This window comes from Poecilia reticulata, chromosome 14, assembly GCF_904066995.2.
Source record: "Poecilia reticulata chromosome 14, P_reticulata-male-v2, whole genome shotgun sequence".
In the NCBI taxonomy this organism is placed as follows: Eukaryota; Metazoa; Chordata; class Actinopteri; order Cyprinodontiformes; family Poeciliidae; genus Poecilia; species Poecilia reticulata.
In genome coordinates this window covers 13,604,479-13,617,829 of record NC_088843.1, presented here as the reverse complement: position 1 = coordinate 13,617,829, position 13,351 = coordinate 13,604,479, and the positions used below count along the sequence as shown (strand labels likewise).

The 13,351-nt window shown below is 39.7% G+C and overlaps 1 protein-coding gene across 2 annotated transcripts in view; it reads left to right on the top strand.

The window, feature by feature from the left end:
* The window catches only part of LOC103475879 (roundabout homolog 2-like), a 91,438-nt gene extending 78,603 nt beyond the window's left edge, over window positions 1-12,835 (top strand). Inside the window, exons 21-27 of one of the 2 annotated variants that reach the window (XM_081615622.1) lie at window positions 210-482; window positions 1,161-1,323; window positions 2,288-2,530; window positions 3,609-3,817; window positions 7,359-7,520; window positions 7,643-7,897; window positions 10,775-12,835. In XM_081615622.1, the coding sequence (XP_081471748.1) occupies window positions 210-482; window positions 1,161-1,323; window positions 2,288-2,530; window positions 3,609-3,817; window positions 7,359-7,520; window positions 7,643-7,897; window positions 10,775-10,776 (1,307 nt within the window). In that variant the 3' untranslated portion in view covers window positions 10,777-12,835. Of the gene's footprint in view, window positions 1-209; window positions 483-1,160; window positions 1,324-2,284; window positions 2,531-3,608; window positions 3,818-7,358; window positions 7,521-7,642; window positions 7,898-10,774 lie in introns of both variants that reach the window. The other variant, XM_008427819.3, reaches the window with a different exon arrangement.
* The last annotated feature ends 516 nt before the right edge of the window (window positions 12,836-13,351 follow it).

The window sequence follows — 13,351 nt, the reverse complement described above, 5'->3', positions numbered from 1 at the left end:
GCTTGTTGATAATCACTTTCATTTATATCAACTCTACTTTGGACTCGCCTTTTTATTTTTTATTTTTAAGCTAATGCAGAGCGCCAGAACAGCGGGGCGCGTTAATGACCTTAAAGATCGTTAACTTCATGTCAACTTATCTCTCCGTGTTGTCTTCCTTTTGCCCATTCCGCTGCCCCCCGCTCTGTCTCCACCCCGCCTCCCCTCAGATGTTTTACCGTCTGCAGCCGTGGAGAAAACAGGCACCATGCTGTCTGATGGGGCCATCTACAGCAGTATTGACTTCATGGGGAAGGGAGGCTACAGCAGCCCGGCGCGAGGCGTCCAGCCAACCCCTTACGCCACCACTCAGATTCTTCAGTCCAACAGCTTCCATGAGCTGGCCGTGGACAGGCCAGATCCCCGTTGGAAGGCGTCTCTGCAGGCCCAGCAGGAAATGGCAAACATGGGCTACTCGCTAACTGACAGGCGACCTGGTGCTGGTATGAGCCACGTGAAAATGTGTTCAAAAATCACCAAAAGCTAAACCCCAGGAAAGAACAAACGAGAAAGGAATGAATTTATTTACATATTCACTAAAACGGACCCTCAGGACTGTGCTCTTAATTACTCTTCTGTCTCCATCACAGTTCTACCCGGAGAGCTTATCTAGCCCAGAAATGTCACGCAACAATGACGCATTCCTTTGGCTTAATTTGATTAGCGATGGCAGAAAATCCCTCAGCGTTTCTCAGTTATTTATTTAGCATATATACGTTTTGTAAAGTCACAGAGGCATATCCGTCTGCACTTTTGTACTTCTGCACAATGTTCAGCTAAATGTCAGACTCGGAAGAGATAAAGCGAGCCAAAGAAGGGGAGCCGTATGGAAGCATCTTAAAGCAAGTTGCCGCGGGATTTTTTTAATGCCTCTTTAAGAAATGTCAACATTTGGGAAATGTTTTAATGTGCTGTCAGCACAAAGAAAAGGAAGAGATGAACTTTGAGCAGAAAGACAGGGGTTTTTAAAGATTCCAGCTGTCGGCGCTGATGGAAGATAACTTTCAAAGCAAACTTGAATGTGTGTACATTTTATATAAATTGATACTGAAGAGTAGAATACAAAGTGGCTTCTCAGAGTTATTTCTCTCTCTTTTTTTTTTTTGGTTTCCTACCCTTAGGTGCTAAGGTTGCAAAGAAAAAGAAGATCAAGGGAGGGACGAAAACCTCAAAATCAAATGGGACTTGCTGGGCAAACATGCCTCTGCCTCCTCCACCCATGCACCCTCTGCCAGGCACAGAGGTTGACCTTGACCAGTACCCGCAGGACAACCATAAAGGAAGGTAAGACTTAGATTTCATCAATCCTGCCTCTTCAAGCCAAAGGCAAAAAATAACGGTAAAAGGAAAAAAAAATCAAAAAACAAATGGAACATCAGGGGCAAAATTTACCAAAACCTTTTAAATATGTGGCTGTCTGCACACATTTGTAACATTTACATTTGCTCACTCTTCTTCTGCCATGTTCCAAGCATGTCTTTTAATGGACTCTTATGTGATAGACCAACACAAAGTAGTGCATAACTATAAAGTGGAAGGATATGTGGTTTTCAAAAGTTTTTGCAGAAAAAAAATCTGAAAAATGTGGCTTAGTCATCCTTATCCTGATTTCCTTCAATTGAAATCTCACACTGTATGATAGGATAGAGTAGGACAGCACTGCAAACCGACCGAGAGTTAGCTGTCCACTTAACAAGATGAAGAAAGGAAATCAATAATCTGGAATAACAAACATGACTGTGAAGTGGTATATGTAGGCCTTAACAGGTTTTGCCATAAAACATGAGTAGAATAGAGCAAAACATGTGGAAGAAGGTTCTCTTTAAATGAGACCCAAAAAGAACTACTAACTCTAAACAATAGAGCACAGCATTCTGAAAATGCCAGTCATAGTGAAGGTGGTCTGAGGTGACCAAACAGGTGACTGTCACAGCTCAATAATTTTGAAAAAATAATTCTTAATGACTATGCACTACTTTGTTGTTTTCTACCACATAAAGTCCCAATCAAATACATAAAAGCTGGTGGCTGTAACCTGACATGATGTGAAAAAGTTAATATGAATATCTTTACATATTCCTGTGCCTAAGGGATATGCAAAGACCTCCTGACCCCACTAAGGGACAAGGGTGTAAAGAAAATGGATGGATGGATGGATGGATGGATCCCTGTGTCTTCCCATAAAATGCCATAACTACCTAAATTCTTTGTCTCTCCACATCACATCTTTTCCTCATGACTCCAGCAGCAACAGCTGGGCCCCGCCCATGTCTATCCAGACCTACCACCACCAGGATTTGGACAGCGAGGCGGAGGACGAGAGGGGTCCCACTCCACCGTTAAGAGGAAGATCCTCCTCGCCAGCTCCCTTCAGCCAGCCCTCATCTTCCTCTCTCAGTTCTGCCCACCATGAAGAAATGCAGTCCATCTTGCAGGCCCACTTGGATGAGCTCACCAGAGCTTACCAGTACGAAGTAGCCAAGCAGGCATGGTAAGGATGCATGAAAGCAGCAGTTCTTTAAATTATCGTGTAGATTAAAAGATATGTTACCCTTTTCAGTCGGTTTTCAGAAACAGCACTCCATTAAAACTACCCTGTTGAAGTTCTGTAGCAATTTTCTATCCATCCATCCATTTTCTGTACACCCTTGTCCCTTAGTGGGGCTGTGAGGGGTGCTGGTGCCTATCACTGCATTAGAGTGCTTGTTATTCCCCTACACAATTAGCGTTGACTATGGAATATTTTGCCATCACTGTGTTGTTTAACTATCCCTTTCAATGACTTCAAAAAGCAGCTAAAAGTTTTTTGTACCGTCCTCTTTATTGATTGGAATTTGATTCCTCTTCAAAGATTTTTACATTCCTCTCCACACTGTGTTTTAGCAGGTCGTTTTCTGTACGAAAGGTGTTGCCATTTCCTCGCTTTGCGCAGTTGCAGAGAAACCTGTAATTTTATTCCATCGATTCATCTCGTCTCGGTTTTGCATAACAATGGCCAGCATTCGAACGTCTTAGGATGCTGGTATTTGCTCGTGTCATCCCAAACCTGCAGTCGATGTCTCCGGCGAACGATAAAAAACATTCTTGCCATTGATTACACCTTCGACGAAGCACCGAGGGGAACTTGATAAGTCGGGGCTGACACGTGTTGGTGGGGTGGAGGTAATGACTGGGTTTAGTCTTACATGCTGGTCTGACATCAGTAAATAGAGTTGGTAATTATGCATGCATCTCCTCTACGGTGGGATTGGAGCCATCATGGAGGACAGCTGTGCGGGAGATAACAGGCATGTTGCTGACAGCCCTGCCCATCCAGATATCCTTTATCCAGTCCAATTACAACTCCATTGTGTTAGCACAACACACACTACTGCTGAGAAAGTAATCAGCGAAAATCACTGCAGACATTCGTACTCTTTGCACATTGCATCTTTACGCTTCTGAGCATCCACTGACTCTGCATTCTAATGCTTGTTTTGCGGTATTTCTCCCGCTCTTTATCTGACCTCCATTGCATTTTGATGGATCGACCGTGCTTATTAATGCGCCGTTTGCCCACATTTAATTAGGCATATGAAGAGCAGCGCTAATGTGTCCAGCACGCCGATGGACTTCATGTCGAGTACGCTGGGCTCTGATCTGGGAGCAACACTCCTCTCTGAAGATGACGAGGAAGAAGAGGAGGAGGAGGAGGATGAAAGATATGCTGTGGTGTCAAAGAACTTGTGCGGCTTTGAATACACTCCTGGCCACAGCGTGGATAGCCTTGAAGGCACAGGTATGTGTTCTTATTATTAAAGAAAATGAACATGAAAGTTCATTATGACTTTGAGGAGATGAGCATGGGGAGGTTGGCTGGATCAAGGTGTCCCAAGAGCATTTAATCTGCTAGTGTAGTTACAATTTGACTTGTTGAAAATGAAATAGTCCTATTACGCTTTCTGTATCTTAAAGGAGTTAACTTTAGTTATGCTTTATCAAATGTTACATATTCAAAATCAACAGCCAGTAACGTATTTGTCATTTCTTACATATTGAATGTACATAGTGAAGCAACATATAATTTTATTGTTCTTTAAGGGAGGACTATAATGTAAAATCAATTTTTTTGATCTTCATAGCAGCATCAGAAACATACTGCTGCTTTTGATTCTTTCATACATGTTTGAGGAATTCTTTAATTTCCTTCAGCAGCCATCTGGAGGTGCATAAACGCTAAAATAGCACTATGTGCCTTTTCTGAGGATGTTTACACCTTTGGTTTTTTGGCAGAGGTGTTTATAAATATCACAAATTGAACAGAGGAAGGAATTTAAAATACGATATTTAGGAACTTAATTTTCTAAAACTTAGAGGAGTTATTCTATTTCTATTTTTATTTTATTTACTCATATTTTAATTCATGTCTTTGTTTACGGACCTATTTGTATCTTAAGTAGAAGTAATGAAGGTAAAGTTTATACTATAATATATACAAAAGATTATATATGCTTAATTTAATTAATGAATTTGGAAAGTACCACATCATTACTTGAAAATGATGCATCTCACTGGTCTTTTATTTTTCTTGCTCTCTTTTCTTGCACAGTATGCTGCCAGAGTCGAGTTTAAGAACTGTGCAGAATACGAAGAAAAGTCAGAAAAAGTCCAAAATCTTACTTTGAAAGTTCGTCAGAAATTTTGAGGAACTATTGATCAAGACCATTTTAAACAATAATATATAACGTGGTTCTCAGTGGATGAAAAATGAAAAAAAAAGAATAAAAGGTACTTCAAAACACAGCAGTGTCTTACCACTTAATATACAAATTGTGCCCATTTGACTGGCAAAGTAAAGGTGATTTAGAATGGAACAAATGTGCTGCATGTTTCTGAAAGAAAGGGGAAAAAAACTGTTGACAGCCTTCTGTTTTCACCCTGTTGCTGAAGAGTCACTACAGCCACTCAAAGCACTTTGTCAAGAAATTGCATTTATATTGGTCAATTTCTCCAAACACAATAGATCCATGTTCAGAGAAGAAGCAAGTGGATTACTATTTGTAGCGGGCCAATTTTTAAAAGATGAGAGGAGGAAATGTCAGTGAATAAATTCCATGCATGATAAAACAAAACATTATTTAATATTCTGTTACACACTTAGTTTAAACAATGAAAGGTTAACCCCACCATGCTCCAATATGGGGGCTGTGTATTCAGCAGGGTTGACATGCTAGCTTTCAGTCAGTCATAGCAGTTTGCATTTACGCTAAAACTTCCAGTTAGATGTCCTCTAATCCGATCTCCTTCTTCTACGTTTTTGACCCAACCCTCTAGTTGCAAACTGACATTTTTATGTTTCTCTTTCATTATTTATTTTTTTTACATTGTTCCAAAAAGGCCAGACATGTGGAGTTCACAAGTAATCGTGCCAACAGAAATGAGGATCTGTGCAGCTCAGTCAGAGTTACCACGGGTCTCTTGGCTGGTTTTCTGATTAATGTTCTTCTTGTCTGTCAGTTTGATTGAACAACAATTTATTGGTAGATTGGGAGCTCTGCCATCAATTATCAGATTCCAATACGACTAGAGCCACTGTGGTGGAAACAGAGGCAGCAAAATACTAAAACTATTCATAGACTTTGAATCATTGCAGCCCCTGTTTTAGATGATGTATTTCAGGACATGTCATCATTCTCGGATAAATGTAGAAGCCATAAAATATTTTACAATTTTATGCATTTATAAATAGGTTTCCGCCTGAAAGCTATTCTTTAGAACTCAGAAACTTGATGGCTTCTCCCACAGGGACAGAGCTGCACCGTTTTTAGACCCCGGCGTTTGATAAGTTACGACTGACGGGCACGCTGAGAAATACGTGTGTGTTCATTACTTTTGATAACCCATCGCGGGGCAGAAACAGTGCGACTATAAATATTTACACACATTAGCAATGCAAACGTGCTATCGTCTCAGATCTTACAGACACACATTATAAGTGGAAATATGCATCTTTGGTCTGGTTCCTTGAAGCCACGGGGCGGAGCCACATCGCTTTTTATTATCCCACAAAGGATGGCTTGTCCTTAAGGCTGTCAAATTCTCTGAACAGCACACCTACTGTGAGCTCTGTTGTCCTCTGAGATGTGGGAAAACATCTTTGTGCCTCGTTTTGAGACAGGTCTGCAGTGCATGGCGAAAATATTCACTTAATTTCATCTTTTTGACGTTTTATCAATACCCTGATGATAAAACATCAGGATATTGAAATTGTATGTGAATAATCTACACAAATTACCGTGTGATTGTGAACGAGAAGGGAAATGATAGTTTCTAAACTGTTTTCCGAATAAAAATCTAAAAAGTGTGGTGCGTATTTGTGTCCGCCCCTCCTTTTGAACCACATTTTACTGAAAACACAACTGCAAGTGTCTTGGTTTATTTCTCTTCCATGACTTTGACATACACACCTTTTTTTTTTTTTTTACCCATTCTTCACTACAAACTAAAACTGCAGCTGGAAGAAGCTCGTCTATATAAATCAATTTTTAAATGTTGCTACTAAACGCTCAATTGATTCAGGTCTATTTGCTTTACCTCGGTTATTCTAACACATGAATATTCTTTAATACAAATTATTTGTAGTCTGGCTTTTATGTTTAGGATTTAGTCATGCTGGGAGATGAACAATCCATTGCCACAGCATGATGCTGCCATTACCATGATTCACCTTGGTGTTTTTAGGGTAATGTGGAATTTTAGTTTTCTGTTAAATTCAGCATTTTGAATGCAAGCCAAAAGGTTTAATTGTTTGCCTTCTAGCTACAAACTAGATGAAATGCTCTCCTTATCTTTCCTATCGGTGCATGTGGACCAGCATGCGTTGGTAGGTTTGCAGCTGCGCTATGCTTTCTGTATTTGCAGATAATTGATTCAACACATAGAGAATTGTTTTAAAGCCTAAATATGCTTTAAACTTCTCTATTAGTTTATCCCTCTGAGTTCTTCACAGAACAGCTGAATTTCTACAAAGATTCACTTAAATTACATTGAGGGTTACTAAGTTTCTGTAGGCAATCAGTTACACTGGATTTGATTTAGGGGCACTGGGGTAAAAGAGGCTGAATACATTGTTGTCCTTCTGCTCCACAGGTATTTACTACTACTATCAAAATACAACAAAAATAAAGCAAGTTTGCGTTCGTAAAATAAAATAAAAAATCTGGGGTATGAATCCTTTTGCACAACACTGTTAGCCTTCTACTCATTGTACAGCTGATATATTTTATTAACTGTGGATGAATCATCATCTATCATAACTGACTCATTTCCTCTTATCACAGGGAAATCCTCCCTCCACAGCCACACTGATAGCTTTGGCTCCTCAGACCACGGCGCACATGGCACACATAGCCTCGGACACCAGGGGGCACCGCTTACTGGCCACAAACCTCAGACAGACAAGGTTGGAACTCTTCCCAGACGAAGAGACACCAACACAGACTGTGAGTTTTGGACGCCGGCGCTCCCAGACGACTGTTTCTCAAACACGATTCCTCATTTGTGATCAGGCACATGTCATGACGTCTCATTTCCACGTTGTCGTGTCTTACCATCCACTCGACAGCCCACGCGCCGGCCACAAAGTCCCTGCACAGCATGGGGTCCCACATGCAAAGCCCGTGGGCAGCTGCAGCACCGCACCCCTCGGAGGAGTGCATGGTAACCGTGTCGACGCTAGAGAGACAGCATATGGCTTCCTGGAGTGGCACGACATCGTCCGGCAGGGCCACCCTGGGTAGGGGTTCCCACAAGAGACCTGGCGCAGAACTCTCCCACGATGGGCATCCTCCCACCAACGGCACAGAGAAAAGGGAACACTGTAAGTGTCGATACTAAAACTCTCATGGAGACGGAGCAGTGTGAATGCAACACAGAGGGGTGTTTCCAAAAGAGCATGGTGATTTTTGACTTGCAAGGAAGCTCTTCCTAAATGCATATGCTTGGAAAACTTTGATCACAGAATATAGACACAAATATCTGGAAACATGGGGGATATTACACATGTATATGAGTGTCTTTAAAAGAAATGTTTTCCGTTTGTTCTGAAAACGCATTTCTAGCTGTGGGGAAATGCAAAATCAACCTACATACCAAAAACCTGCTTCCAGCGCTGAGCTGTTGCCAGTGGCCCCTTGGCATCATTTCTTTCAGTTTCCCCTATCAAAAACATTGGCTGTGGTTCTGAGAAAACGAAGCCAGTTTTACCTAAGCACCAACACTATTCTGAGCCAGATCAAACACCAGCTTTCATCATGGACTTGCGGTGGAGTAATGCAGACCAACAGCCTAATAAAATGTGTTGAGAGCCGTGTTAAAAACTCGTGTTAGTTTTGCTTTTAGGTTGCCAAATGGGAGAAGCAGAATGGATGAAAAGACTAAGTTTAAATTGTTAAAAGTCTGATTAGCTATGGAATAGCATGAGCTCATTTTCTCACATTTGTCTTGGACTTAAACTGCATTGGTGGTAAAACCATATGTAACAGATACCAGTTGGTTCTTTACACACCTTTGTTGATATTCCCCTTTTGTTTTTCACAGGGATCTATAAAAATATGCTCCTCTCTACCTCAGTGTTTCTAAGAGTGTTTGCACACACGGTAGTCTGGTAGACTGGGTTTGATTGGGGACCAAAATTACAACATTTGTTACATTTTCAGCTGCCAGGGTTTCTCTTCCACACTGCACTGTGTCAACAACCTAAACCCTTCAAAAACCCTGTTCACCACCTCACCTGTGGTGGCGCTGCAGCAATAACTACAAAAGGAAATTACATCAAAAAAACTTCATAAAAGACATGAGCACAACTTTCTTTTTTTTTTTTTTTTTTTTTTTTTACAAAATATAATAAAAAATGGAGTGTAGTCGGATTTTAGCTGTTGTAGCCGTTTCTCCTGCTAGCTCTAGTCTCTCACATTCTTTTGAATTGTATTTACCCAGAATGCCCTGCAGTATAGTCAACTTCCATCTTTTGCAGCAATCTTATGCATTCAAACCACACCAGAGTTCAGCCGAACTGAGACCTAGGTTTTTAAGCAGACCAGAGTTAACTTTTTTTGGTCTGCCTCAGAGTTTGATTGCACGTTCACATCTCCTCAAATGAACCAGACTTTCTAGACAAAGGAACTAGAGTTTTATTAAATTGAACTAAACAGTGCTGCTGTGCCAACTCAACAAGTTAATGCCATACTACCACCAACTCATTGTTTTGAAGACCAGTGAACTTCTCACACAGATCTGATGGGAAGACTGATGGAGCTAAAGAAAGAAAGAGAGAAATATACCCTCCTAATGTCGATTTCAGCCAATATGACCGACTGATATGGCAAAGATTTTCATAGCTGGGAGACACATATGCCAAACGGCTTGCCTAACAGCACGTCCTGTTTCATTCGGCTTCCCTTTAACGTGGTGGTGGAGCAGTAATCTACAAAAGCTTCATCGTCTGCTTCATTCTCAGATGTGTCCATACATTTAGTTACATAACTGAGTCTTGTCCAAGATCCAGGAGTGTTAAACCCTGGTTGGGTCAGATTAAGCAGCGCTGACCTTCACAACAGCTTTCTAAAATTGCTGTGTTTAGATGCCCACATGTTAACAGGCTTGTAAACAGGTTTACAGCTTTTCCTTTAGAGGAAAGTGTATAGTGGTGCATAATCAAATTAAGGTCAGCCTGACCTCTCAGCTCATAAATTCTGGATTCCGAGCAAACACTGTACCTCGACGTTTATAAACACTAAGAGGATCTATTGCCGCAATGTCTCACAATAATAAAAAAGGCCACAATATGTTGGAGTGAAGTCAGCTATCCAGCTGTTGTCAGCATGTGACGGTCAAATGGTGAAGTAGGTGTAAGCTACTGAGTCGCAAATGTGAAGGCAAGAGCTTTAAGTTTGACATCCTATTGCATCAGCGCCTGAGAAGTAGAGCAACTGCTCCCCCATTTTTGATAGGAGAAGATCTGATCACTTCCTCGGATTGGATGAATGCATAAAGTCTAAAAAATATTTTATCTACAAACTGAAGATAGATAAAAAAAATAAATAACTGCACAGTTTTAGTCTGTTCTTCCCTCCCCTTTGAGTTGGTTCGATCCAACTTGCCTGTGTGCCACACTAATTAGGAAAATAAAATAAATTAATTTCATGAGTGAGTGGATAAATACCACAGATGTTGGTTGAGATGCCTTTTACACTAAAGACACTTCCAGAAGTGCATTGATGCCACCTAGTGGTTGGGATGAGAACTAAACATGGCTCAAGAAAGCGGAAGTGCGGAGCACATGGGGATCCGTTTTAATGCGTCATGTTGTCTCAAAAGCTTGATGTCAAATTACAGCTCTAATAAATGGCCACATTTATTTGTTTTCAAGGAACAAAATCTGTTCAAAAAACATGTCCGTTTATTTAAATACTTCAACCTTTAAGGATAAAATACAGAATAAATATGATGATTATGTTAAATATAAAAATAAACTTTTTTTTCTACCAGGTTGACTTGTCATCAATTCAACAACAATAAATTCTAATAGTTTTTAAGAATAAAATTTAAATGGAAAGCCTACATGTCTGCATTAAGAGAAGCTGAAAAGTCAGATGGTGCATTCAAGTACACAAACCCAACGATGCCCCAGATGTAAAAGCAAAGGATTTTGAGCCCATTTTGTAATTCTGTTTTCTTCGTCTGGCTTTCTTTTCAGAGTCATTGTGAGGCATCCATCTCCTGCAGATGTGGTCCATCCCCAGACCTCTTGTTTTGTAAGCGCTATGAGATTTTCTCCAGGCAAGGATGGTATTTAGAAGCCGGAGAGGACAATAAATGGAAGAAGAAGAAGAAGAAGAGCAAAAAGCGTTGAAGGAAACATAGAGCTGTAAATGTCATGTACAGACACAGACACCACTTTCACAGTGTTATTTTTACCCCCCCTTCTCTCCCCCCCGTCTTCCCCTTTTCTCTCTTTGAAAGAGTAAATAATATGTTATATGTCCGCTTCTGTTTTCTGTCACATGGTGATCACACAGTGGAGATGTGAAGAAAAAGGAACCACACAACAACAATGACTTGTTAAATGATGAAAGGACTTGCATAATTTGTAAATATATATTTTTAATGTTATTTTGTTTTTCTCTTTCGTTTGCTTTGCTATGCAAGCCGAATCCAACCGTCTCTTTTTGTGATTTATTACTGTGAATCTTTTTTTTTTTATCTTTTTTTTAATCATGCTCAAACTGTTGGCTTTTTTTTTAACGAAGCTACTGTATTGTTGTATTTTGCACAGAGCATTTTTTTTTTTTAACTTTTTTTGGGTGAAAATAAGCACAAACTCGTTTTCAGCTAAGCTGAGGAGGAGAATCATAATGGAAAAGAGTGAGATCTATATTAAAAGAGTGGAGAGTCGGGGGTCGTACTGTATATTTGGCTGTGCTGTAATCGTTTGGGGAAATAACAGGTACACACTTGAAACTAATATGCCAAAAAAGAAACAAAAGACAAAAAAAAAGAAACAAAAAAAAAAAAAAGAAAAGGAACTAACATTGCTTTCATATCTCTTGCTGTGAAACTCGTTAGAGATTACGCCAAGAACTCTTCTCAGCGGGTGGCAAAGAGAACATTAACTCTGATATCCAAAGGAAAGACGTAAAACATTGGCTGCATCTCTGCCGTTCCGAAGAAGAACATTTTAATAAATAATATATCATCGTATTGTTTCCAGTAACATCTCTTGACATGATGTGCAATATCAAGAACGCAATGTGACAGTTATGGGAAATGAGACGGTAAAAGCGACTTGGTGAAAGTCGGAGATGACGCATCAGACAGGTGGAGTAAAGTGACCTAATTTCACCTGCAGGTAGAAAGTGTGTAAAATATAGGACAGCTCTATGTGACTTCTAACATATATGACATACTCTGCTTTGAGAAAGTATCGGCCCCCTTGCATTACAGATTTCTTCAGATCAGTCGCCACACATGCTCGTCTACGTCAGCAGCCACGCAGGAGTTTTTACAGTGCTGTGAAAAAGTATTTGCCCCCTTACGGAGTTGTTTTGTTGAGGCATTTTTGTCAGGCTGGAATGTTTTTAGGATACTCACTTTGCTCTGGGTAGCTCAGTTTCTCTTAATCAAATGGCAATTTTGTTTTTTGTGTCGTCTTTGTCTTACATTGAAACAGAAGAAATCTGTAAGGGACAAGTACTTTTGTCGCAGCATCTCGACTCCTTTTATCGAACTTTTCGGTTTACACTAAAAACATCTTCATTTCCAGATTTTACTGACAGCCAGATGTTAATATTCAAGATGTCCAAATGCAGCTTGTTAAGATATTTCTGCCAAATGTATCCAGAGTTTTTGGTCGCCACACCTGTTGGGATGATTATGTTCTGGGATTTTTTTTTTTTTTTCTTGTAATTGCTCACCATGTGAAGGATCTTTCCGTGACAGATTGGTTTGCCTTCAGGAATGCACAGCCACATACAGAAGAAGTTTTGTTTTTTTTGTTTTTTGTTGTTTTTTTTTTTCAATCCTTGATGCAAAATAAAACGTGTATGTGAAAATGAACTGAATCTCTCCCTCACGACGCATGAGTCCGAAGCAACCGTTGCATTTATTCAGAAAAGTGTGCAGGGAAAGGCAGAATCATTTTGGTTCCAAATTTAACAGCAATATTATTATCACAAGAGCTGGATGGAGTTATTAACGAATATACGGCACTCAAAAGTGAAAGGAATATAATAAAACCATTTTGATGAAATCTGGAAAATGTTTGATCTCAGTTTTGGTATTTTTCAAGCAGATTGCAGCATCTTTGCCCGTATGATAAAATAGATTTGATAGGCTTATTTAGTTTGATTTGATTTTTGATCAACTCCCACAACAGATATATTTCCACATGCTTAAGGGATTGATTTCAAGAGCACAGCCGCCTCCACGCATGATGATTAAAAATTTATTTTCAGTGCAGTACCTCAAAATTACATGGTAACATTTGAAAAATATACTGTTTACATTTATTTACTGGTTTATGCAAAAGTGATTGGTTCTTTTTTTATCAAATAAGCTGTACAATTTGTATTGAATACATAAAAATGAATACCTAAAGAACACTGTACTTTTATGTATTTTTTTTTAAGTCAGTGTGCATCAAAAATAAGAACCTTAATATAAATGGTTTTTGTTACAAGAAAAGATACAATTGAAATTAGGCGATTTTGTGTTTATCTTTATAAGAACAGAAAGAGATACCTGAAAATGACTAAACTTTCTGTGATCTACAAAC